The 26817-nt window shown below is 44.2% G+C and overlaps 3 protein-coding genes across 5 annotated transcripts in view; 2 read left to right on the plus strand and 1 right to left on the minus strand.

Annotated features, from left to right (window-relative positions):
- Positions 1–10298, plus strand: part of LOC123997708 (myotubularin-related protein 11-like) — a 31014-nt gene extending 20716 nt beyond the window's left edge. For all 3 annotated transcript variants that reach the window (XM_046302196.1, XM_046302199.1, XM_046302197.1), the window contains exons 7-17: positions 210–357; positions 584–671; positions 1124–1212; positions 1569–1693; positions 4023–4101; positions 4565–4635; positions 5706–5878; positions 6044–6214; positions 6528–6746; positions 7281–7607; positions 7933–10298. In XM_046302196.1, coding sequence (XP_046158152.1) covers positions 210–357; positions 584–671; positions 1124–1212; positions 1569–1693; positions 4023–4101; positions 4565–4635; positions 5706–5878; positions 6044–6214; positions 6528–6746; positions 7281–7607; positions 7933–8367 — 1925 coding nt within the window. In that variant the 3' untranslated portion in view covers positions 8368–10298. The remainder of the gene's footprint in view (positions 1–209; positions 358–583; positions 672–1123; positions 1213–1568; positions 1694–4022; positions 4102–4564; positions 4636–5705; positions 5879–6043; positions 6215–6527; positions 6747–7280; positions 7608–7932) is intronic.
- Positions 10299–17379: 7081 nt separating this feature from the next.
- Positions 17380–23189, minus strand: LOC123997711. The gene is made up of 2 exons (XM_046302202.1): positions 22174–23189; positions 17380–18283 (listed from the first exon to the last, which is right to left on the minus strand). The coding sequence occupies exons 1-2, from the start codon at positions 22257–22259 to the stop codon at positions 17926–17928; spliced, it is 444 nt and encodes a 147-aa protein (XP_046158158.1). The 5' UTR covers positions 22260–23189; the 3' UTR covers positions 17380–17925.
- A 1813-nt stretch (positions 23190–25002) lies between these two features.
- Positions 25003–26817, plus strand: part of LOC123997709 (synaptic vesicle glycoprotein 2A-like) — a 60692-nt gene continuing 58877 nt past the window's right edge. Inside the window, exon 1 of the mRNA XM_046302200.1 lies at positions 25003–25235. The gene's annotated coding sequence lies outside the window, so the exon portion shown is untranslated. The remainder of the gene's footprint in view (positions 25236–26817) is intronic.

The following is a 26817-nucleotide window of genomic DNA, read 5'->3' on the forward strand; positions in this document are numbered from 1 at the left end:
CTTTTAATGAGAACGACAGATCTATAACACGCATTTCTATGTGAATTTCGCCAGGTTGCCCAAAAAGTGACATAATGCAGCTTTAAACTTAATATTAAAATGTATTAATAGGGATACACATGAAATCAGCATAACCAATGTTTCAGTGTGGCAAGGAAAGCTTCTCTCAAGGAAAGCTAAATTTCTCCACCACCCCCTCTCCCCCCCAGAGATGAAGCAGTTTCTAAGCAACCGTAGGCGTGACGCCCAGATGAACTGGTTTGATAGTTTGTCGGACTGGGAGCAGGAGCTAGAGAGGACCGGGGCTTGCGGCTGGAGGGTCAGCTCTGTCAATGACCGCTTTGAGATGTCCACCAGGTAGCCTATACACCCACCACCTGACGCTTCCTGGTGGTTCACCTGTATGGAACTTTATTAGTGGAAAATATAAAATACATGATATAGTTTCCCACTCTGGTCCTGTTAGTGTTGGGCTGTAACAGAAGCCTGCTCACACTGTGCTCCTGGTGTATAGTCAGTATCCTAGCCCAAATGCCCGTTGAACTTGCAATGGTTAATGTAATTTTCTCCTATTTCATGTCAGTCTGCCCAAGTTCAACGTGGTCCCTCAGAAAGTTCTAGACACTGAGCTGAAGAAGACCTTTGCCCACTTCAACGAGGGACGCGTTCCTGTAAGTAGAACTCTACCACTCATCAATATCAGTCATTCCTGTAAGTAGAACTCTACCACTCATCAATATCAGTCAATCTTGTAAGTAGTAGTCTACCACTCATTAATATCAGTCAATCCTGTAAGTAGACGTCTACCACTCATCAATATCAGTCAATCTTGTAAGTAGAACTATACCACTCATTAATATCAGTCAATCCTGTAAGTAGAACTCTACCACTCATCAATATCAGTCAATCCTGTAAGTACTAGTCTACCACTCATTAATATCAGTCAATCCTGTAAGTAGAACTCTACCACTCATCATATGACCCCACAATATCAGTCATGTCAGAAAAATCAGTTAAAATCTCATGCCCTGGTCACTAAGAACTCAGACAGGGATTTCAGAACAAAAAAACATTACTATTGTGATCACGTTGTGTCTAAATCTGTGTGACTGTTGTCGTCCAGCGCTGGTGTTGGCGACATCCTCGGGGCAGTGACCTGCTACGGATGGCCAGCTTCCAGAATAACATCTACCATGAGAAGGATGACATCAGGTGTGTGTGTGTGTGTGAGAGAGAGAGAGAGAGACAGAGGAAGATAGAGAGAGATTAACATAGTAATACTGTTGTTTGTTTTTATGCCAAAGGCTATTGCTTCACAGCAGAATTTTTAAGTCAAAACTAACCTGTAATCATGTACATGTTACCTGGCCATTCCTGAGATGGGACAGGTTAGCAGGCTATCGTTGAATGCTATTCCTTGTGCATGTCTGAGACGGTGCTTAGACTGGGGGCAAGACAGTTTACTAGCCCTGGGCTATGGTTACAAAGTAATGGAATGTGACATGTCTAATCACAGAGAATAATGCTAAGGGGTCCCTGTCTGTCTGTCCTGTGGGGTGTTACTGTAGGAACCTGGAGTTGATCCTGTTTGGGGGCCAGTCTCTATGTGTGGTGGTGGAGCTGGGAGACGAGATGCCTTCACCCACAGACATACAGCTGGCACACACCCGCCTACGGGCTCTGTGTCTGGGAGGTCAGTACAAATCATCTGCACTTTTTGGAAAGACAAGTGTATTAGTATGTGTTCTAAAGTACCTGACAAAGTCCCACACTGGATAAAATGTTTGTCAAAAATGTTGCTACAGTGCATTTAAACATAGGAGTGTATTCTGTTTTCGTTTCACATGATAGCCTGATAGACATTTGATTGGGGTTGCCAGTTTCATTGGCAAGCCCTCCCCTTGCCTCTCCCGTGCCGTCTTTTTTATTTGTTGACAAATTAATTAGCTTTAGCACAGGTTTTACACCGCATCTATGGAGGGGCACTCTAGCCCTGAGGGACAGTGGGCATGCAGATTTTATAGAGGACATAAAGTGGTGTTAATCTGTTTCCATGTGCTTCTCATTACAATGCTACTGAGACAGAGATGGTAGGTTAGTAGAGATCACATTCAGATGACAAGACCCCAGACACCAATTTACCTCCTGAAATTACAGATTTGGATTCAGTTAGATCCTCAATAAATCAATGTATTCCCCCTCATATAAGCATACACCAGTGGTGTAAAAATACTTTAAAGTTCTACTTAAGTCGTTTTTTGGGGTATCTGTACTTTACTTTATTGTTTATATATGTGGCAACTTTTACTTTTACTCCACTACATTCCTAAGAAAATAATGTACTTTTTACTCCTTACGTACATTTTCCCTGACACCCAAAAGTACTCGTTAAATTTTGAACTCTTAGCGGGACAGGGAAATTGTATAATTCACACACTTATCAAGAGAACAGCCCTGGTCATCCCTACTGCCTCTTATCTGACAGTCTCACTAAACACAAATGCTTAATTTGTAAATTATGTTTGAGTGTTGAACTGTGCCCCTGGCTATCCATAAATAAATAAAAACAAGAAAATTGTGTTGTCTGGTTTCTTTAATATAAGAAATGTTTAATGATTTATACTTTTACTTTTGATACTTAAGTACATTTCAAACAAAATACTTTTAGACTTTTACTCTAGTAGTATTTTACTGGGGGATTTTCACTTTTATTTGAGTCATTTTCTTTCAAGGTCTCTTTACTTTTACGCAAGTATGAAAATTGGGTACTTTTCCACCACTGGCGTATACTACTCATTAAAATGTTTTAATAACATTGATTTATTTAACCAGGTAGGCCAGTTGAGAACAAGTTCTCATTTACAACTGTGACCTGGCCAAGATAAAGCAAAGCAGTGCGCCAAAAACAACAACACAGAGTTACACATAAACAAACGTACAGTCAATAAAACAATAGAAAAATTGATGTACTGTGTGTGCAAATGTAGAATATTAGGGAGGTAAGGCCATAGAAGTGAAATAATTGCAATTTAGCATTAACACTGGAGTGATAGATGTGCAGATGATGATGTGCAAGTAGAGATACTGGGGTGCAAAAGAGCAAAAAGATAACAATATGGGGATGAGGTAGTTGGGTGTGCTATTTACAGATTTGCTGTGTACAGGTACAGTGATCGGTAAGCTGCTCTGACAGCTGATGCTTAAAGTTAGAGAGTCTCCAGCTTCAGTGCTTTTTGCAATTCGTTCCTGTCATTGGCAGCAGAGAACTGGAAGGAAAGGCGACCAAAGGAGGTGTTGGCTTTGGGGATGACCAGTGAAATATACCTGCTGAAGCGTGTGCCAAGGGTGGGTGTTGCTATGGGGACCAGTGAACTGAGCTAAGGCTACCTAGCAAAGACTTATAGATTACCTGGATCCAGTGGCTTTGGCAACAAATATGTAGCGATATGCAAATTATAAGATACGTGAGCACCATGTGATGGTGGCGTGTTTTTCCTGACTCTTCTTCCTGTATGCTGTGAGAAGTCAAAAAAGCTACGAGAGACAGTTTATCTAAACTAGGAGACAACTAGTTTCCTAGACAACACCCTATCTGTTGTGCCGAAGTGGAGTTCACATTGTCAAGGCAAGGCACACCACAGGTCATTGATTCCCATGGCTCACACATTGCCAACACAATGCTCACATTGTTTGGTTTATTGTGTGATACCGCTACACAAGGCTGATGGATTTGGATAGACAACAACCACACAAATCTATGAGCCTCACTCATCATGTCATGTTTGAACTACCTTAACAATTGTGAGAAAAAAAACGTTTTAAGACTTAAACAATATGTTTTCAGAAGATATGTATTTACAACCAAACTCATTTGATATGGAGAGCTATGGATCTTATTTAAAGATTTCAGGTGCAATAGTATATCTTAAAACTTGTCAAATCCCCAGCCTAAGTTATGTACAATAAGGCTCCTTCGACAAAAACATGAACACGGTTTCTTTGTCTTCTGTGTTGGTCCACAGACATCTCCACATCTGTGTCTGTGCCAGATGACAAATGGCTGTCTACGCTGGAGAGCACCCATTGGCTGGACTACACCAGGTGAGAGGTCCTGATTGGCTTCTCATCAAAGCAATAAATCATCTGTAATAAATGTGCTGGGCCTACATTGATTTGTTTGATTTGTTTATGTCTACCTAGTAATGATAGTGAATAGCCTGTAGTTCAATGTTGATGTAGTATGAATGTACCATTATAGCACATTAGCCTAGCCCTGGTTGAATATGTGGCATTATTGTGTTACATTAGCTGTAAGCAGATTTGGAATGCTCTAACATACCTTTAGCATGAGGCTATAGTAGGCCTACACACATGGATGTTGAATGTAGCTCTCATATATTCAATAAGTGTTGGAGCTTGTTATATCTACACAGTAGACCAAGACCTAGCTTTTTTACAGGCTTACACACGTGGATGTTGAAGCATCTATGTGCTGAAACTAGCTATAACTGTGATAGTAGCATAGCGTTAGCCTGATTAGCATGCTGCTCTGCTCCCACCCCAGGTGTTGTCTGAGGAAAGCTGCTGAGGTGGCCTGTCTGCTCCGCGGAGGTCACCTGACCGTGGTGCTTCAAGGTGAGTCCCGTGTCGAGGGCCAAGCTTTACCGAATAGTCAATCCGTTCATTTATTATTCACGCTGCGTCCCTCATTAAAGCGGCATTAGGGCTTACCCTGAAGGAGACTCGTACCGTAGAAGAACTACTCTACTAGGACACTAATGCAGCAGGTGGTAAGTCTATTGTGTCTGGTGAGGTTGTGTTATGATAGTGTACCATATTGTCATGCTGACTGGCTCACTTAGTTGTGGAAGTTTACTGTAGTGTGTTGGAAGTTCAAGGTGGGTGCCAGTCTGTCTGTTTCTGTTTTATCCAGCTTGTGGTTGTCTTGCCACACAAGGCAAGGACGTAGCGAACTAGCGATGTTGAACATAAATAGTCTGGCACCCAGGCTGGAGACCACAGCCTTGGAGAGATAAGTGTAATATTACAGTCTATTACGAGAGTGAACAGTCTTATGGCAAAGCTACAGACGTTCTTGACTAAATACAATTATGTTCATACATTATTATTACATGACTCCTTGTACTGACACATATAATTGGGCTGTGAGAGTCCGTCCTAGTCTGTTGATACCTAAGGTAGCTACCACAGACTGAAAAGTCAACAGAACTCTGTATCACATGAACAATGGCTGCTACTGCTCTGTGATTTCCCCCCCCCCATATGAGTTGTGTTGCCTGGTCAGCCTCAAGTGGGCTTTTTGGAGAAGAGGGTTGCATACCACCCCCCTAAAACCACAGAGCTGACATTGTCCTGAACACAAGTAAATGACTGGAGAAATTACCCAATGGCATTTTCAGACAGGCCCAGCCAACATTAGTAAAAACCTGCCAACCAGATGTGGGGATTTGGGAGTTCTGGGAGGATTTGGGGGGGGCACTTTTTGTGAGAATGAAAGGGCTGATGTGAGACTGTGGCATTTAGATTGTCATGTTGTGTTGTTTTTTATACAAGGCATCTTCTCAAATGTTTTATTTTGTGGATACTTCTCTTATCCTCTGATATCTGAGCCCTGAATATGTGTTATGTTACTGTATTCAGTTACAAATGATTATTGATGGTCTATTTCCTCCTGTTGTGTGCAGAGGCGGAAGACCGGGACATGACCTGTGTGGTGTCCAGTCTGGTCCAGGTGATGTGTGACCCCCACTGCAGGACCAGGGTGGGCTTCCAGGGTCTGGTGCAGAAGGAGTGGGTGATGGCCGGACACCGCTTCCTCAGCCGCATCAACTACCACAGGGACAGCGACAAGGAAGAGGTGAGAGGATAAGCTGCAACCTATCAGTCAACTCGCCTATCAATGGTCATGGAGGAAAAAGGGCAAGGAAATGAAACTATTTGCATTAGGACACAGCGTTTAATGCCAGTCATTTGGCTGTGGTGATCTCCCATCTTTCTTAACCCTGTGTTTTGTCCCCACTAGGCACCAGTGTTCCTGCTCTTCCTGGACTGTGTGTGGCAGCTGTGGGTCCAGTACCCGTCCCGCTTCCAGCTGACAGGGGACTTCCTGCTGGCCCTCCATGACAGCTTCCACCTGCCCCTCTTCAGCAGTTTTCTGGCCAACTGCCACAGGGAGAGGTGCAAACGCTCACAGGTAGGCCACTGTTCAGCAACACCACCGCTAATGCTGAAGCTGTAGTACCTAACAAGATACACTGTAGGTATGCTACCCTAGGCTAACATGGAAAAAGTTGGAAATAACTGTTTCAACGTTTCAAAGTCGTAATTCTGTAAACCATCTTAGGTTAAAGTGGTTGATTTGCGAGGCGAGTCCACATCATTTTCAATCCCACACATGCATCAGCTCAGATTGTCTTCAACGATAACTCTTGAATGAGCTCAGATTGAATCAGACGAATCACTGTTCTCTCACCTCTTCTTCCTCCATCCCTTCCTGTCTCTCCCAGAACCTATCCCAGAGTTACACTCCAGTGAACGGCTGGAGAGATGCGGTACCCAGGGGCTCCTTCCCGGACCCCTCAGACCCCCCTCTGCCCCCTGTGTGGGACTGGGCTCTGCAGTACAGCAGCCAGAGACGGGAACGTTTCACCCAGCCAGTGTCTCTGCCCGCCCTGCCACAGCCCCTATTCAACGGCAACCTCAACACCAACCCTGAGGCACACAGGGTAGGAGAGAGAGGATGTTGTTATGGGGGATACAGCCAGGCGCTAGGAGTGTGAAAAGCACAATGTAAATGCAAATCATGCATTTGATCATTCATGTTAGAGTGCTTAGTAACTCTATTGCTATTTTAATGAGCTCTTGTCTTACAAAAGCCACCCCGCTCACACACAAACACACAAATATTAATGGCCATGATGAGGGAAGAGCACAAGCCCACTGCACCTCCGTGTGGTTGGTCTCAGTATTGCAACATGCTTAATAATATATTTTATTTTAATTTAACCTTTATTTAACTAGGCAAGTCAGTTAAGAACAAATTCTTATTTACAGTGACTGTCTAAGAACAGTGGGTTAACTTCCTTGTTCAGGGGCAGTACGACAAATTTTGACCTTGTCAGCTCGGGGGTTTGAGCCAGCCAGCTTTTGGTTACTGGCCCAACGCTGCCGCCCTTAAGGTACATAAGGGATATTTAAACGTATTAATCTCCACCTATCTCTTTCTCCCTATTTCTCTCTTCTCTCCCTCCCTCTCTCAGCTGAGTGACAGCGCACCAGGCTCTGTGTTCCTGCTCTCCAGGGGCTCCTTCTCTTGCTCTGCTAACCTCCTGCCCTGGCGCAGCGGAGGGGGCTCAGGCGTCTACCGGAAGAGCCACCGGAGAGGGGGGTCCTCCTCAGAGAACCTGCCGGGCCTGGAGAGGCTTCTGAAGGCCTGGGCCCTCACAGAGCTCCCCCAGGGCCACACCACCACCATATTGGGTCTCCAGGGGCCCCTGGACCCCTATGAGCCTCTGCTGCCCTTGCTCCTGGGGCCCTGCTTAGGTGTGTGGAGAGACTGCTACCTCCGTGGGGCTCTTCATGCTCAGGTATATAGGGAAGGAGGATCATTCTCACTACTATACAGAGCCTAGAACACTGTTGCCATGGGGATGTTTATAATAGCCTACTCTACTGGTATGTGGGTGGGAGATCAAAATGAACTTTGAACTCGGTATCTGAAAAAGGATTTCAACTAGAGGTATTGCATAAAAAATATAGTAAGAAATCAAAATTAATATTTTTATACGTTGTACTGGACAAGCTTCTAATTTTTGCTGGTCACATCAGAAACTACAATTAGTTCCTCATGGATGGTTGTAGTCATGATGGTGTCATAAACTAACAGAAACCCTGGCCATGTTGTGTCCTCAGGCGTTCTCCCACCCCATCTCCTCATCCACCCAGCACCCAGTGGAACAGCTAGCCTGGGAGGTCCAGCAGCTTAGAGACAAGCTGGCGTTGGCCTCCAGCCCCACTAACACAGTCCCAGCCAAGACCCTGGAGCCCCGTCAGACAGACTCCAACCTCAACCAGAACACCAACAATAGCACCTTCCTCTTCCCAGCCTGCAGACACCCTGGGCCGGTTGTCTCCAGAACCACGCCCCCTATCTTGAACCTCCAACCCATGGTTCCTCCAGTTTCCTCTGCCCCTCTATCTAGACCTGGCCCCAGAGACAGCAGCAAGCACACATTCCTATTTGGCCACCCATCGTCTTCAGAGGCCCGTCCAGACCAGCGTTATTTCCCCGCGCCCAATAATAATGCCAAGCTGCCCAAGAGCAACGGACCTTCACTGGGTTCCTGAGCTCTGGGTGTCCGCTGTCAGTTAGCACAAATGGTACAAACTGTTCCTCCTGGCTCAGCACTCTAGAACCTATACACACACCCTCCAAGACTCTATTTCCTTCCCCGACACCTGATCTCTGGGTGGAACCTGATGTGATTTTCCTGTCAAGGCCTGTTTGAGGGGCTTTGAGGCCATAACAAGATGAGGAGAGTCATGTACTGAGCAGGGAGGAGAGACTAAACTGCAGTAATAATGCATTGAGCAGTGCAATGCACAAATAGTATTTGAATTGTTTCTGAAAGATTGTTTTACTTGTATCAAATTGTCTGTTTTACTGAATATGACATCCAAACTGATGGTCTGGTCAGCATTCCCTGAGAACGTATTGGTGTTTCTAAAAGCAGCAAGCTAATACCCAAAATGAATAAGGGCTGATGATGATTGATAAGCTAATGACCTGGGAGCACAAATGGTGAGCCGTTGGCTGAAATATGGAATCAAATACTTCTATTGATCAGACTTCAGCTGTTTTTAGAATCATGATTTCAGCTGAGTGACAACCTTCATTCTTGACCAGACCGCTATAATAGGACTGTTGTCCTGACTCTTCGCTCCTTTTGAGTGACAATAACCCCCAGTTCCAAAACCAACTCAGCCTTAAGAGGAAAAATACAGAGAGCTGTTCACCAAGTAAACACTAGGGACAGACATTGGCGTCACAAAAAAACATGCAGTTGTAACTCCAGGCATTTTGTCCAGTAAATTTGATCTGGAATTTAGGGCACTGGAGCTATTTTGATACTGTTCCCATATCTTTATACTTGCATGCATGCTAGTAGTGAACTCCGTATCATAACCCTGTTTTTCAGATTATGGCCATGGTCAGTTAATATTGCTGTAAGTGTGCATGATTGAGGTAAAAGTGTTATTATTTTTATGGTCTGTGCATCTCTATTGAGAGTTCTTAGTATTATTGACCAACTTTGTTTGTGTATGAATTTCAGAATATTTAACGATACATTCTTAAGTGGTCGTGACCAAGATGAGTATTACTCTTTTTTTTCCCCTTATGGTGTCATTGTGCAAACCATAAGTTCTGATGGTTCATATTTATAATTTCCTTTTTATTTGGTTCTTCTAGATGTAGCTTTATTTTTTTTTTTTCAATAGTGTATTTTTTCACGACTTGTCCTGACTGCTAGTTTCGTATGCAGCTTGCATTCAGGTCAAAGACTTCTAAATGCGGCATTTTATTCAAAGCCCAGTGAGCTATTGGGACTGGGCTACTCAGTCCAGCCAGATTGTTGTTTGCATGATGTGGATATTAAGCAGCAAATACACTGGCATGATTTCCATATACTGTAACACTCTTCAGGCTACAGGGATGTACTGTGTGTTTATACAAAACTAGCATTTACATGCAGAGAAGTACTTGTATTGTGTGACATAGGATGAAAGGGTTTCTGGCTGGCATACAATGTATTTCTCATTGAAATGTCTGATGTTTATTATGAAATATAAAGGCTGAAGGTGGTTATATGACTTACATTGGTGTACATTATCACTCTTGCATTACCTACAGTCATTCCTATGCCTCAGTATGAGAGCATTTTGAATTATTCAAGGGCTGTAAATATTCATTTTTGAATATCACAGCACACTGTTTGATATCAGGTACTGAATATCAGGTTGTTTGAGTTTTTGGATTTGATGCCAGTACTTTTGCTCTCGTCTTCCATGGAAAAAACACACGGCCATCACATTCCCTAATGGCATTGGCTATACAAAGAGAAAATGAAAGTCCCTTTTTGCATGCAACCCTACTTCCTGTATCTATACACTATTATATATGTAAATGTTTTGGTACGAATGACAATGATTTGCCAGATGTACATATTTTTTTGTATCAGCATGTTAGGATCCTGATTTAATAAACTGTATTATAAGTTCATAAAAGCTTTGCTTTCAAGTTTCAAAGTTTATACGCCATGTGCACAACAGGACAGTTAAATTCTTACCTTGAGAGCTCTTTCCAAAAACGTAATGAAAGTAATACACAGATGATAGAATTAAAAAAATACAAGTAAGAATAAAAACCAAGAATAATGATGAGAGCTAAAGAACATGAGAATGCAAGTATTTACAGTATTCAATGTGCAGGGGTACTGGAGTGGTTGAGGTATGTTTACATGAAGTGACTGGTAGGATAGACATGTAAACAGGAGTAATAGTGACCAGTAGCAGGATAAATACTAATGGTAATGGAAATCAATGGACAGCAGCGTAATGGAGTAATACATCAAATCAATCATCATTTTAGCATAGATTGTGTCAGTGGGTAGAGACCTGTGAATGGGCAGTCGGTGTGCATTGTCTGTGGGAGAAGGAGAGCATTTCTTTTTGTATTTTACCTTTATTTAACCAGTAGGCCAGTTGAGAACAAGTTCTCATTTACAACTGTGACCTGACCAAGATAAAGCAAAGCAGTGCGAAAAAAAACAGTTATACATGGGATAAAGTAACATACAGTCAATAACATAATAGAAAAATCTGTATAGTGTGTGCAAATGAAGTAATGAGGTAAGGCAATAAATAGGCCAATAGTGGCAAAGTAATTACAATTTAGCAATTTACACTGGAGTGATATGTGCAGATGAGGGTGTGCAAAAGAACAGAAAAACTAAAACAAATGTGGGGAATAGGTAGGTAGTTGGTTGGCTGGGCTGTGTATAGCTGCTGCAATCAGTAAGCTGCTCTGACAGCTGATGCTTAAAGTTAGCGAGGGAGATATAGGTCTCCAACTTCAGTGATTTTTGCAATTCGTTTCAATCATTGGCAGCAGAGAACTGGGAGCAAAGGTGACCAAAGGAGGTGTTGGCTTTGGGGATGACCAGTTAGCCATCTAGTCTTATGGACAGGGGATAGAAGCTGTTTCGGACTCTGTTAGTCTGAGCCTTGAGCACCTCCTGTACCGCTTGCCAGACGGAGCATGGAAAACAGTCCATGTCTCGGGTGGCAGTAGTCTTTGGCAATTATTCAGGCCGTTCTCAGATACCGCCTGGCATGTGCGTCTTGGATGGATGGGAGCTCGCTGCCAGTGATGCGCTGGGCCGGCCACACCACCCTCTGTAGGGCCTTCCAGTTGCAGGCAGTGCAACTGCCATACCAGATGGTGATACAGACACGATGCTCTCAATGGTGCAGCTGTAAAAGTTTGAGGGGCCATGTCAAATCGTTTTAGCCTTCTGAGGGAGAAGAGGCATTGCTGACCATATTATGTCCTTAGTGATGTGGACACAGAGGAAATTGAAGCTCTTGACCCTCTTCACTGTCGCCACGTCGATGTGGATGGGGGTGTGCACGATCAGCTCCTTGGTCTTGCTGACTTTGAGGGAGAGGTGTTGTCCTGGCACCACCCTGCCAGTTCTCTGACAACCTCCCTGTAGGCTGTCTCATTGCTGTTGGTGATCAGGCCTACCATCTTCATGTCGTCAGCAAACTTGATAGAGTTGGTTGTGTGTGGCCACACAGTCGTGGGTAGACGGGCAGTACAGAAAGGGGGCTAATAAGCACACACGTGGGGTCCCACATGTTGAGGGTCAGCGTGGCAGAGGTATTTTTACCTACTCTCACCACCGGGGGTCAAGCCCGTCAGGAAGTCCAGGTTCCAGTTGAAGAGGGAGGTGTTCATTCTCAGGGTCCCAAGCTTGATATAATGAGCTTGGAGGGCACTATGGTGTGAACGCTGAGCTGTAGTCGATGAACAGCATTCTCACAAGTATTCCTCTAGTCCAGGTGGGAGGGCTGTGTGGAGTGCAATTGAGATTGCCCTTGTCTGTAGATCTGTTTGGGCAGTATGCAAATTGGGGTGGGTCTTGGGTGTCTGGCATGATGGAGGTGAGATGTGCCATGACCAGCCTTTCAAAACACGTCATGATTGCAGGTGTTAGTGCTACAGTAGTCATTGTGGAAGTTAACCTCAGTTCTTGGGAACAGGAATGTTGGTGGTCACCTTGAGACATGTAGGGATTACAGACTGGAGAGGTTGAGCATGACCATGAAGATGCCTGCCAGCTGGTCTGTGCATGCCCTGAGAACGCGCCCTGGAATACCGTCTGGCCTTGTAAGTGTTGACCAGATTAAAAACCTCAGACCCGGAGAGCATGAGACCCAGCCATCCCAATCCTCTGGGATGGCGGGGGCCCTGTATTCTTTTTGTCGAAGCGTGCATAAAATGCATTGAGTTCGTCTGGTAGAGAGGCACCATTGGAGAGATAACGGCTAGGTCTACCTTCGTAGTCTGTAATGGACTGTAGCCCCTGCCACATGCATCAGAGCTGGTGTTCTAGGATTACACCTTGTTCCTATATTGTCCTTTTGCCTGTTTGATGACTCTGCAGCGGTCGTAGCGGGACTTCATGTACACGTGTCCTTAGTCGTAGCCTCTGGGTTGGCTGCTCTTGATGGTGCAGCTGTAGAACATTTTGAGGATCTGAGGTCCCATGCCAAATCTTTTCAGTCTCCTGCGGGGGAATATGTGTTGGTGTGTTTGGACCATGATAGGTTCTTAGTGATGTAGACACCAGGGAACATGAAGCCATCAACCCGCTCCACTACAGCCCAGTTGATGTGAATGGGGGTGTGCTCTGCCCTCCTTTTCCTTGCTTCCTTTGTCTTGCTGACATTGAGGGAGAGGTTGTTGTCGTGGCACCACACTGCCAGGTCTCTGACCTCCTCACAGTTAGCTGGTTGTCTTGAAACTCCAGGCTAACCGGCAGGGGATCTCAGAGCAGCAGTGGGCCGCAGAGATGCATCTGTACAGGCCCACCTCTGTGTGGACACGTCCTGGCAGTGCTCTGCTGCCTTGTGGGTTAGTCTGGTACGACAAAGGCTAGAGGAGCACACCCTGAGAGAAAAGTAGCGTGCTGGAGGTGAGCGGTAGGTGGGGATCTGGCAGCCTCCTACAGCTGTGGAAGATACCGGACATCCTGGGTTTTCCTCCTTACCACTGGAATTCACCTACCTACAGTGAAGCAGTGCTGTTGGGGATTGTGCACCATCAGTGGCACTTTAAATAACTTCCTTTGTGCAGGTATCCACTTCTGACCTCTGTGAAGTCATCAACCGGAAACCGGACTAAAGTCTGGTGGCATTGGGGTGTCTGGTGACAGGGGCAGGAGTGAATGCACCGGGATCCCTTAAATTAGACCAATGCACGCCAGCGGCACAGGACGATTATGGTCGCCAACAGTTAGGACTTGAGTGGCAGCTGCTCTTGACAGACCCCTGTGTGACTAAGCAGCCCTATTTAGGAGCCACACTGCTCACCCAAGCTGGGAAGAGGCCTAGAAAAGCTGGTCTAAAAATTGCCCACTCGCTCCATCCTGGATAGGCTACCGCACCTATCGGGAGTTCCACTCAGCAGTCAAAAAAATGCTAACAAAAATAATTCCCCTGAAACTGGCGACATGGAACATCAAAACTCTTTTGGACACTGATGATAATAGCGATAGACCCTATCAGAGAACAGCTTTGATTTGTGCAGAACTAAGGCGCTAGCATTTCGCTACACTCGCATTAACATCTGCTAACCATGTGTATGTGACAAATACAATTTGATTTGACATCATTGACACCTGAGACCAGGTCCCTGGATGAAGGATCCCTGAAAGAGGAGGGAGAAGGCTACACCTTATTTTGGAAAGTTACTCTCCAGGTGGACAACATCAGCATGGTGTGGGACTGGCAATTAAGAACAGCCTTTTACCCAGCCTCACCGAAACACCTGTCGGCATAAGTGAAAGAGTCATGTCTCTCCATATCCCCTTAGCCAAGATGTGTTTTACTACTCCTCTCTGTGCATAAGCAACAACGTTACCATCTGAAAATGAGTCAAAGGACTGCTTCTACCAGTCACTACATGAGGCCATTCACCACATCCCCAGGAATGACTAAATCTTTCTGCTGGGTGACTTCAACGCTAGGGTGGGACAGAACAACAGGATATGGAGTGGAGTACTGGGTAGGCATGGTGTTGGCCAGGTCAATGAGAACGGCACGAGACTGCTAACTACGTGCAGAGCACGATCTCATTTTCACTAACACCTTGATCCTGCAGAAGAACAAATAAAACATCATGGATGCACCCACGCTCCAAACACTGGCACCTGATCGACTACGTCATAGTGAGACATTCTGACACGAAGCAAAACTGTTACAGGTGCTGAATGCTGGACAGATCACTGTATGATACGGGCTACACTCCAGGTGAGAATACGTCCCCCCAACGCTTGCAGATGTCCAGTAAGAGTACTCGGCTTGAGAAAGCTGTAGTAAGGGACGAGTTCCTTTGCCCTCTCGCTAAAAGGCTGAGGGAGACTTAGCCTCTTCTGAGCGCAGAGGACCCCATGGACCAGAAGTGGCTATTAGCTCAGTGCTCTCAGGCAGCGACCCACTCCATTGGCTACAGAGGTAGGAAACATCAGGACTGGTTCGATGAGAACTGTCACCATCACAACCCCACTGGACAATATGCGCAAAGTGCACAGAGCTACTCTCAACAGCCACACATCTGCTACCCTCCACCGTCAATGGCATGCTAGAGGTGTCACTACAGACCTTGGTTCGATCCCAGGCTGTATCACAACCGGCTGTGATCGGGAGTCCCATAGGGCGGCGCATAATTGGCCCAGTGTGGCCCGGGTTATTGGAGGGTTTGGCCATGGTAGACCGTCATTGTAAATAAGAATTTGTTCTTAACTGACTTGCCTAGGTTAAATAAAAGGTTCAAATGCGTCGCGCGAGGAAGTGCAAACAACCTTGTGTGCTCTGCAGAACGAATGGTGGATGAATAAGGCACAGGAAATCCAAATGTCGGCCGACAAAAACAACATGCACAATTTCTATCTTCACCCTAGAAGTCACTCCATCACCCCCAACTGATGGTCAGAATCTCTTGAAGGACCAAAAGAGAGCTCCACCAGTACATCACTGAGGTTTGGGACTGGGAGATGATCCCCCAACAGTGGTGTGATACCAACATTGCACCATCTATAAGAACAAGGGTGACAAATCCATCTGTGGCAACAGCTGGGGGATATCCCTTCTGGCTGTTGCCGGCAAGGTCCTGGCCAAGGTGATGTTACACAGGCTGGTAAACAACAGAGTCACAATGCAGCTTCAGAAAGAACAGGAGTACAGTCGGCATGATATTCACCACACGGCATCTCCAGGAGAAGTGCTGTGAACAACATCAGGACCTTTTCATTGCCTTTGTCAACCTCTCCAAGGCCTTCGACACTGAACAGGGGACTACTATGGGGCATTCTACTCAAATTTGGCTGTTCAGATAAATTTTTCAACATCCTTTGCCAGTTCCATGATGGGTGATGGCTCGGGTGGCCATAGGAGGGCGAGTCAGTGCCCTTTGGAGTAAGCATCGGTGGGATGCAGGGGCATGTGCTGGCACTTGTACTCTTTAACATCTTCCTCCTATGAGTCACCCAGCTTCTCCATAAGGAGCTTGAGGACAGCAGCGGGTTTGCAGGGGACTTCAGGCTGGATGGAAACCTATTCAACATCAGGAAGCTCCAAGCAACCATCAAGGTTTTGACGGCGTGGGTACTTAAGCTGCAGTATGCTGATGACTGTGCTCGTGGCCACACTCTGAAAGACCTTCAGTCTGTCCTAGCAGGATGAGACCGTCTAGCAACACCACCAAGACAGAGGTGGTCTACCAATGGAGATCTAGCCCTCCACCCACCATGCCTGTCTTCACCATTGAACACAAATCACTTGCAATAGTCCCATCCTTCAAATACCTGGGCAGCATCCTCTCCGAGGACTGCAGCATCGACCTCGAAATTCAAAATAGGATAAAGCATCAACTGCCTTCAGGAAACTCAGTCTTCCAAAACAGGGATCTCCACCTCCACACCAAAGTTGCTGTCTATCAAGCAGTCTATCACCACACTTCTTTACAGCTGTGAATCCTGGGTCACATAAGATGCCTGCAGCGCAGGTGTTGAACGCTGAGCTGTAGTCAATGAACAGCATTCTCACGTAGGTGATCCTTTTGTCAAGGGCAGTGTGGAGTGCAATAGAGATTGCATCATCTGTGAATCTGTTGGGGCAGTATGCGAATTGGAGTCGGTCCAGTGTTTCCGGGATGATGATGTTGATTTCAGCCATGACCAGCCTTTCAAAACATTTCATGGCTACAGATGTGAGTTCTACGGGGCGGTAGTCATTTAAGCAAGTGACCTTTGCGTTCTTGGGCACAGGGACTATGGTGGCCTGCTTGAAACATGTATTACAGACTGAGTCAGGGAGAGATTGAAAATGTCAGTAAAGACACTTGCCAGCTGGTCAGCACATGTTCTGAGTATGTGTCCTGGTAATCTGTCAATGATAACCTGTTTAAAAAAGGTCTTACATCACCTATGGATCACAGTCGTCCGGAACAGCTGGCGCCCTCAGTATTGGTTCAGTGTTGCTTGCGTCGAAGCGAGTATAGAAGTCATTTAGCTCATCTGGTATGCTCACGTCAGGTCGTGGCTGGGGTTCCCTTCATAATCCGTAATAGTTTGCAAGCCCTGCCACCTCCAACGAGTGTCAAAGCCGGTGTAGTAGGATTCGATCTTAGTCCTGTATTAAAGATTTCCCTGTTTGATGGTTCATTGGAGGGTGTAGCAGGATTTCTTATAAACACCCGGATTAGACTCCTGCTCCTTGAAAGCGGCAGCTCTAGCCTTTAGCTCAGTGCGGATGTTGCCTGTAATCCATGGCTTCTGGTTGGGATATGTGCGTACAGTCACTGTGGGGATCAACATCATCGAGGCCAATGACGGATGTGGTAGTATACTCCTCAATGCCATCGGATGAATCCCGGAACATATTCCGTTCTGCAGAAGAGTCAGGCCAGAGATCAATGGAGGACAGGAAGTTCTGGAAGACACATTTTTCATGCCGTGGACCCCAGATGACCAGATGATGATGTACTGCAATCATTCAAGTCTTCAAACAGAGTAATACAATTCAAACTTTATTTTTTAGTAAAATAAATATTGCCGATATGATATTGCCGATATGATATTGAAATTGAACACTTTAAAAGTAGTATGGCACTGCACAATTCAGTTAAATTAAAATGCATAAGCTGTAAGTACACTCAAAATATAAAATAAGGTGCAAATGTCTAGTAATCTTAATCAGTACACATAAATATAAAGAACTTTCTGACACAAACATCTAATATTTATCTTTGATCTGGCTTAATCACCCTGCAATAACCACTCATGTTATGGCACACAAATGGACTTTATCTGTAATGTTATGCACTTCCATTAGTTTCACTTCCACCACCATATTACACAAAGAAGAAAGACAGAGCCACTTCCCACCACATGTTACCAGATCACAATCTCAGTGTAAGGCAGTGCATTAAAATATTCAAATCAAAACACTAAAGACATAAACTGAAAAGACAAAATGGTTCCTACGGTATTTCATCTGGAGAGGGGACAACATGCTTTTTTTACCCACACCCCTTGATGTACAGTATAAACTGCCTCAGTTTTACCCCCAGCTGCTCCCATGCTCTTTAGCCATCTGTTGCTTCAGGGTCCCACATGGCCCAAAGGAGGGGGTCCCCAGGTACCCATAAGAGGGGGGGCCCAGGTCCCCTAGCTTGCGGAGGGACTTGCACATGGGGCAGGGGTAATCAGAGAGGCCCTCGATGTCCTCGAAGGCCAGGTTGACGATCTGGTCTGTGCAAGGGTCACAGTAGAGATGGCCGCAGGACAGGCGTTTTAGGCGGGCTTCGTAGGAGATGCAGCACTGGCAGTGAGGCAGGTCTGGACCCAGGGAGAGCGAGCCAGTCAGGGAGCTGCTTTCCAGACTACCTGCCTGGCTGGAGCTCAGCTTGCCTGGAGACCTACAGAGGGGATGAGAAGTTAGGGGTTGGACTCTGGGTGTAAGAGGTGAGTAACGTATACGCAGGTAATCAGGGAGCAGGTGCAGAAGGGGAGTTTAATAATAATAAACATGAAGAAAATACAAAACAGGATACGTGTACTGAATGTGACCAAAACCAATACTGCCTGATGACTGAGGCTTACGGAGGGCTATATGAAGGGAAAGTAATCAGGGTGTTGATGAAGTCCAGGTGTGCTTAAAGATGGGGAGCAGGTTTGAACAATGTGGATTGCTAGGACCGGTGATATCAAATGCCTGAGGGAGGGAGCAGGAATAGGCATGACAAGGTGTTTGCTGAATTGCAATGGTAGGGGGTGTATAGACTATACAGTGTGGTACTCTGAGAATCTTGAAAATCAATTTCGTCCAAACAAATGGTGGTGCAAAATGGTATGTAATAGAATCATATAAGTACAGAAACTATCATTCAGCAACCCTGAATAGAACACATATCATACATGCAGATATCATTGCATTTTCAGTAAGATATATAGTGTATGATATGCTTTGGTTTAACAAAGAGTTTCCAACAGATGCATTTCTGGCTACATTTGTGGTCATGTGACATTATTTCATCCCTCTCATAATTTGTCTCATGAAGACAATGCTGGAGAATGGAAGCAAACCTTTTTGCTTCACAAACCTTTTGTCATAACAACTAAAGGATGGATTTTTTCTTCATAGCAAATATATTGTTACATTTCACAAACTCTTAAGAGGAGGGATCAAATAGATTATCCCCTATGCTATTAATCTAGTCCTAAAACTGAAATGAAATATTATTTACTGTGATATTGACACGTCGGCTCTGACTCCATAATATACTAAACAAAATGTAAAACGTAACATGTAAAGTGTTGGTCCCATGTTTCATGAGCTGAAATAAAAGATCCCAGACATATTCCATATGCACAAAAACTTTATTTCTCTCCAATTTTGTGCACAACTTTGTTTAGATCCCTGTTAGTGAGCATTTATCCTTTTTCAAGATAATTCATCCACCTGACAGGTGTGGCATATCAAGGAGCCAATTAAACAATTAAACAACAACAGTCTCCTTATGCTGGAGACAAAAGGCCACTAAAATGTGCAGTTTTGTCACAACTCAATGCCACAAATGTCTCAAGTTGAGGGAGCATGCAATTGGCATGCTGACTGCAGGAGTGTCCACCAGAGCTGTTCCAGAGAACTGAATGTTAATTTCTCTACCATAAGCCGCATCCAATGTCGTTTTAGAATTTGGCATTACGTCCAACCGGTCTCACAATCGCAGACCACCACGGAAAAGTTCTGGCCTGGTTTAGATCTTATCTGTCGGAAAGATATCAGTTTGTCTCTGTGAATGGTTTGTCCTCTGACAAATCAACTGTACATTTCGGTGTATTTTACCTCTTGGGGATGTCATTCGAAAACATAATGTTAACTTTAACTGCTATGCGGATGACACACAGCTGTATATTTCAATGAAACATGGTGAAGCCCCAAAATTGCCCTCGCTAGAAGTATGTGTTTCAGACATAAGGAAGTGGATGGCTGCAAACCTTCTACTTTTATACTCGGACAAAACAGAGATGCTTGTTCTAGGTCCCAAGAAACAAAGAGATCTTCTGTTGAATCTGACAATTAATCTTAATGGTTGTACAGTCGTCTCAAATAAAACTGTGAAGGACTGGGTACATACCTACACGTACGCTACGGTCACAAGACGCAGGCCTCCTAATTTTCCCTAGAATTTCTAAGCAAACAGCTGGAGGCAGGGCTTTCTCCTATAGAGCTCACTTTTTATGGAATGGTCTGCCTACCCATGTAAGAGACGCAAACTCGGTCTCAACCTTTAAGTCTTTACTGAATTCTCATCTCTTCAGTGGGTCATATGATTGAGTGTAGTCTGGCTCAGGAGTGGGAAGGAAAGGCTCTGGAGCAACGAACCGCCCTTGCTGTCTCTGCCTGACCGGTTCCCCTCTTTCCACTGGGATTCTCTGCCTTTAACCCTATTACAGGGAGTGAGTCACTGGCTTACTGGGGCTCTTTCATACCGTCCACGGGAGGGGTGCGTCACTTGAGTGGGTTGAGTCACTGATGTGATCTTCCTGTCTGGGTTGGCGCCCCCCTTTGGGTTGTGCCGTGGCGGAGATCTTTGTGGGCTATACTCGGCCTTGTCTCAGGATGATAAGTTGGTGGTTGAAGATATCCCTCTAGTGGTGTGGGGGCTGTGCTTTGGCAAAGTGGGTGGGGTTATATCCTTCCTGTTTGGCCCTGTCCGGGGGTGTCCTCGGATGGGGCCACAGTGTGATGACTCCTTGCTGTCCCCAGTCCACCTGGCCGTGCTGCTGCTTCAGTTTCAACTGTTCTGCCTTATTCTTATTGGACCATGCTGGTCATTTATGAACATTTGAACATCTTGGCCATGTTCTGTTATAATCTCCACACGGCACAGCCAGAAGAGGACTGGCCACCCCACATAGCCCGGTTCCTCTCTCGGTTTCGTCCTAGGTTTTGGCCTTTCTAGGGAGTTTTTCCTAGCCACCGTGCTTCTACACCTGCATTGCTTGCTGTCTGGGGTTTTAGGCTGTGTTTCTGTACAGCACTTTGAGATATCAGCTGATGTACGAAGGGCTATATAAATCAATTTGACTTGATTTGACCACTTGTAACCACGCCAGCCCAGGACCTTCTGTAGCTCAGTTGGTAGAGCATGGCGCTTGTAACGCCAGGGTAGTGGGTTCGATCCCCGGGACCACCCATACGTAGAATGTATGCACACATGACTGTAAGTCGCTTTGGATAAAAGCGTCTGCTAAATGGCATATATTATTATTATTATTATCCAGCTTATTCACCTGTGGGATCGTCTGAGACTAGCCACCCAGAAAGCTGATGAAACTGTGGGTTTGCACAACTGAAGAATTTTTCCACAAACTGTCAGAAACGGTCTCAGGGAAGCTCATCTACATGCTCGTCGTCCTCACCAGGGTCTTGATCTGACTGCTGTTTGATAACGTAAGCGACTTTAGTGGGCAAATACTCACCGTCAATGGCCACTGGCACGCTGGAGAAGTGTGCTCTTCACGGATTAATCCCGGGTTTCAAGTGTACCGGGAAGATGGCATTGTGTGGGCAAGCAGTTTGCTGATATCAATGTTGTGAACAGAGTGCTCCATGGTGGCAGTAGGGCTATGGTATGGGCAGGCATAAGCTACGGACAACGAACGCAATTGAATTTGATCGATGGCAATTTGAATTACACAAAGATACCGTGACTAGATCCTGAGGCCCATTGTCGTACCATTCATCAGTCACCATCACCTCATGTTTCACCATGATAATGTGTAGCACTCTGATCTGTACACAATTCCTGGAAGCTGAAAATGTCCCAGTTTTTCCATGGCCCAGCATACTCACCAAACATGACACCCATTGAGCATGTTTGGGATGCTCTGGATCGACATATGACAGCGTGTTCCAGTTCACACCAGTATCCAGCAACTTCACACAGCCATTGAAGAGGAGTGGGACAACATTTCACAATCAACAGCCTGATCAACTTTATGTGACAGAGATGTGTGGATGGTCACACCAGATACTGACTGGTTCTGATCCACACCCCTACCTTTTTTTAAGGTATCTGTATTCCCAGTCATGTAATCCATAGATTAGGACATAAATAATTTAAATCATTTCAATTGCCTGATATTCTTACATGAATTGTAAACAGTAAAATCGTTGAAATTGTTGCAAATTGTTTACATTTTTGTTCAGTGTAATATAGAATGGCATAAAAACGGTGGGATATTAAACAATTATGGTCATTGCCCGTGAGAAAATTTGATGGAATTTTCTCACACTCACCTCTGTGAAGACGCCGAACCTTTAAAACAATCGAAGCTCAGAGCCGCTAAGATTCTCCATAAAAGGTCCATACCGCTTCCTCTCATGGTAGTGCCAATATTTCATCGACCTGGTTTCTGGGGCACATCCTCTATGCGTCGGTCTTATTTCATATGTTACACTCTCTGTTGCCTTTAAAACCACCCTATCTAAATATGGAAATTAGGCAAATCCAAAATGCATAACAAAGCAGTATCGCTGTACCAGTTCCAGTGAGAGAAAATTAATAAGGTTACAATGGCAATTGCTTTCGAATGTTCCTCTAACTAGAGTAGGTTACATTGACACCAGGTATTCACGGCACGCGAACAGAAACTGAATACGAAGTAGAGCAGCTGGAGTAATCAGGATAGATTAAAAGCGCACACGACGTAGACTGGATTTGACCAAAACGATGAAAACCGTTGATATTGACGTTAATGTTATTTATTATCATACATGGAAAGTCTATAGGTTACACTTAGCGTTTCGACATATAGCAATACGTTCATTTAATGCTGACTTCAAACGCGCATAGGGGTTTTCTCTTTATGGGCCATGTGCATGTGTTCATGTGGAATATCGGCTCATTAGGATGCGGCAATCGCTACATGAAGGCATAACTTCACAAGGTAGCCACAGGGTGGCGATACATACCTGAGCATTCTTTGACAAGACTTACTGTCCCACTGAGTTTCAAAGTCAGCTATGGTCAATGGTTTTAACTTCATGTTTGAACAAAAAAAGAGTGGTTCCAATGCAAGTGTTCTATTATTTGTCTTATATGTTTATCATAAAGTATGAAATTATAGGGCAGGGAAGGAAATGCATAGTAATATTGGCCCATGATGCCACTATTGTGCTCAGGAAATTGGATATCTTTGTAATTAAATTAGGTGTTCTTGGTAAACCAGCACTGGCTAGGCTCACTTTTGTTATTGTACAAAGATATGATGCAGTCCTATATATTTCTAAATGAAATGTAATAACAGGCAAATACTAGTCAAATCGATCCTAGCCTGGGCAGTGTTAACTTTCAAGCACATTTGTTTGTTAAGATTGTAATATTTTCTGTCAGTTATGTGGATCTCACACCAGACATCTGCTGACTGGTTTAGGGGCAATTTGTGCAGCTGTTCCTCTGGTTCCTCTGAAGGTGATGCATGGATAGGTGTTGCTTCTCCTCCCTCCACTGGAGTCTGGACCATCTGTGGAAATGATGTCTAGGTGAGATACAGTATGGCAATATAAGCACCTACTGCAATATAGGATTATCATTTTACTCAGGGTTGTGTGTGGTTGCAGTGATACAGTGATTATATTATTATATTAATATCAATTTAGTTAAAGTATTATAGATAGCAACGGAAATACGATTTTGGTCACTTTTCAATACAGTATTTCAATTTCACAACATGAAAAACATATAAAGACCTTATAGAAACATGTTTTGTTTACTGTAGCAATAGGCACCACAACTTCCCCAAACATCTTTGAATGTGTTTCATTAAAACCAGCATGGCTTCCCTAATGAATTCTGGGATGGTATCACAGCACCCTGAGAGTTCCATTTCCTGACATCTGTTCTGACCCTAATTGTATGCTTTTCAAGTATGCTTTCCGAGTTGGACCGTGCTACGAGTGAGAAGTCACTCGGAGCTCTAATGCAGATCTCTCACATTAATTAATGCTGATCAAATAACAAGGCAGCTTCAATATGTCGACTTTTGACCCCGACCAATCAAATCTCTCACCAACAAACCATGCTGGAAATGATTGGAAGATAGTGATGTGTTGCACTGTACTCCTCACATATGTCAGCCAGGGTGGAGGGAAGAGTGTAAGAGAAGCCATATAGCTATTCTAACATAATGCCAGTCATGCACTGAGCATCCAACTGGGACTGAGTGCAGTGCATCAGAGGTTACTGTTGTGGTCAATAGATACCAGCCTGTAGGACCTGTCCAAATGGCAGCTGGCCATCTCTGAACTAGACTGCGGTTGGCGACTATAGTAAGGCCTGAAGCTAAAGGCCAGGGACTCATCTGGTCTGATGAGATCATGATGGAGAGGGTTTGCCGTTGGCATGGCAATAGGTAGGCCTATCAGGGTTAGACGTATGGTGCAGTGTACAGTTTGGTAGTATATGTTAGTCTATTTTGGTGTTACAATTTATGGTTTGCACAGACAGTGGTAAGGTTTCTCCATCTCAGTTTAACAGATTAATTTACAGCAATAACTTTCCTGAAAATATGTTACACCTTTTACTTCTCCCAAATGATTTATCAGTCTTTTTTTTGCACATGTGTTAATTTAAAGTCGATACTGATAGCCTAATGAGTATTCAAGATGACACCCAAAATAAATACATAAAAGTACAGTTCTACACAAGATTTACACATTTGAATTCAAGCCAGTGCTGCTTTAATTAAAAACAACACTTGAGTCATCCAAATCATTATCAAACTATAATTTTTCATGGTCAATTATAGCCACGAGCTGCAGCACGTGTAGACAGTGACATCTCGTGCACAGATCATTGCCTCAACAATTTGGTGAGTATGGCGAAAATCTAAGTCGAATCCATATCAGTTTGGTAAGAAATCTATAGCGTCTATAGAAACGAAAAAACCCTTATATCATAATATGTCTTCAAATGCTTCCGTGGTTTGAAACATTAATGAATGCCACGTCACAAACAGCATACGGCTCCATTGACATTCTAACGTCCACACTGGAGCAAAAGAGGAACCCCCTCTCTGAAGAGAATGGGGTACGCGGGAGGAGAGGGATGGATGCTCGAGAGGAGGGGGATGTTCCAAGAAGGATGCTGTGTGGTAGGGTAGCGCTGTCGTACCACGTCAGCCTCGTGCACATAACAGGGTTAGGTTGTATTCTAAACTGGGTAGGTGACCACAGAACAATTTTCATAGACCGGATTTAACACCTTTATATATATTTTTTGAACACGGTGACAACCTTAAGAAACAAATACAGTTAATTAATAAGGTCAAGTGGAAAAACGCGAACCTTTTCTACCAAAGGTAAGGATGATTATAAGTCTTGGTTACATTTATTTCACGCTTATTTCGTCATACTCGATGTTTATCAAGAGCATTTAGGCTAGTATTGCAATAATTGTGTTAAATAGCCTAGTCAATAGTTTCCCACCGCTGACCACGCCGAGCTCCGGATGTTATTTTGAGCGATAGCAAGAACGCACTACGGATAGAAAATGACCCCCACCCCATCCCTTAATAGCCTGTTAGTGAAAGAGCCAGAGGAGAAGTCGGCGTTTGTGAGTAAAATACAGGTGATATACATCTGTTTCTACAACAAAAACAACATATATCCAAAGAACGAATAGCATTTCGAAAGCCACCAAATTTGACCCGTGGTCTCGTGCGTAATAATGTAAACCTGCATCCCAGCTCCATCCCTGCGCGATCACATCTTAGCCATTATTACTATTGAAAACTGAGTTCTTCTCAAGCATGACATAACCTGGCCAAATATAGGCTACAGTTGGTGTACGTATAGTGGTGAAGACTCTTCCATAGTTTAGTTTATGGTAAAGTGGCGTTGATTTACATAATGACACTCACCTTCGCCTCGCCCCTTCACCAGTCTGGACTGCTTGCATTTGATTTGATGGTTGGATATATTCACCTGAACTATACGGTATAGACTGCACACACTGTTGAGCATCAGTGAATGTTTTTAACATAGGCTATATGTAGACTGTTTATTTAGAATTTTAAAAGAAGCGGCATAAACGGCTGCGACCTATTCATTACGCGTAGAACACGATAAATGACCTTGCGCTCTGTGAACCTGAAGATGAACGAGTCTAGTTTAGGACTAAACGAATTGACGGAATCTTATTTTATTTTTTATATGTCATTGCAGTGTGGCGTTAGTTCTGCTTACAATGACCTTGCCATTAAAAAACATGACACAACCCCATATGGTCGACTTATTGGCCTGATAGAAAAGGCATTCTGGGAAAAATATTCGATCTGATTGTAAAATTATTTTACAACAATTGACACCTACCTATCTATTTTACAATCCTTAATTCACAATCACTGTTACATCCGCGTGTTCTCACCTTGGATAGGATTAACTACAATATGGCCTTTACCAATAGAATGATAGCCTATATATGTTTATTTTGTTTGGTTAACACACTATTTATTAAGATCAATATGTGATTGGAAGATGCTTTGTGATTTACATCAGTTTATAATCTAATTGACTAGGCCTATGGATTGGATTACAGTGCTTGCCAAATAGTGACACCGTATTTACTACCCTCCCTTTCATTTGTTATGCTTGATGTCAATCAAGTCCTGCTGTAGCTTGCAAAGGCTGTTGGTGAATCAGATATAAACTCAGCAAATAAAGAAACGTCCTCTCACTGTCAACTGCGTTTATTTCCAGCAAACGTAACATGTGTTCATTTGTATGAACATAACAAGATTCAACAACTGAGACATAAACTGAACAAGTACCACAGATATGTGACTAACAGAAATATAATAATGTGTCCCTGATCAAAGGGGGGTCAAAATCAAAAGTAACAGTCAGTATCTGGTGTGGCCACCAGCTGCATTAAGTACTGCA

This window comes from Oncorhynchus gorbuscha, linkage group LG15 (assembly GCF_021184085.1).
Source record: "Oncorhynchus gorbuscha isolate QuinsamMale2020 ecotype Even-year linkage group LG15, OgorEven_v1.0, whole genome shotgun sequence".
In the NCBI taxonomy this organism is placed as follows: domain Eukaryota; kingdom Metazoa; phylum Chordata; class Actinopteri; order Salmoniformes; family Salmonidae; genus Oncorhynchus; species Oncorhynchus gorbuscha.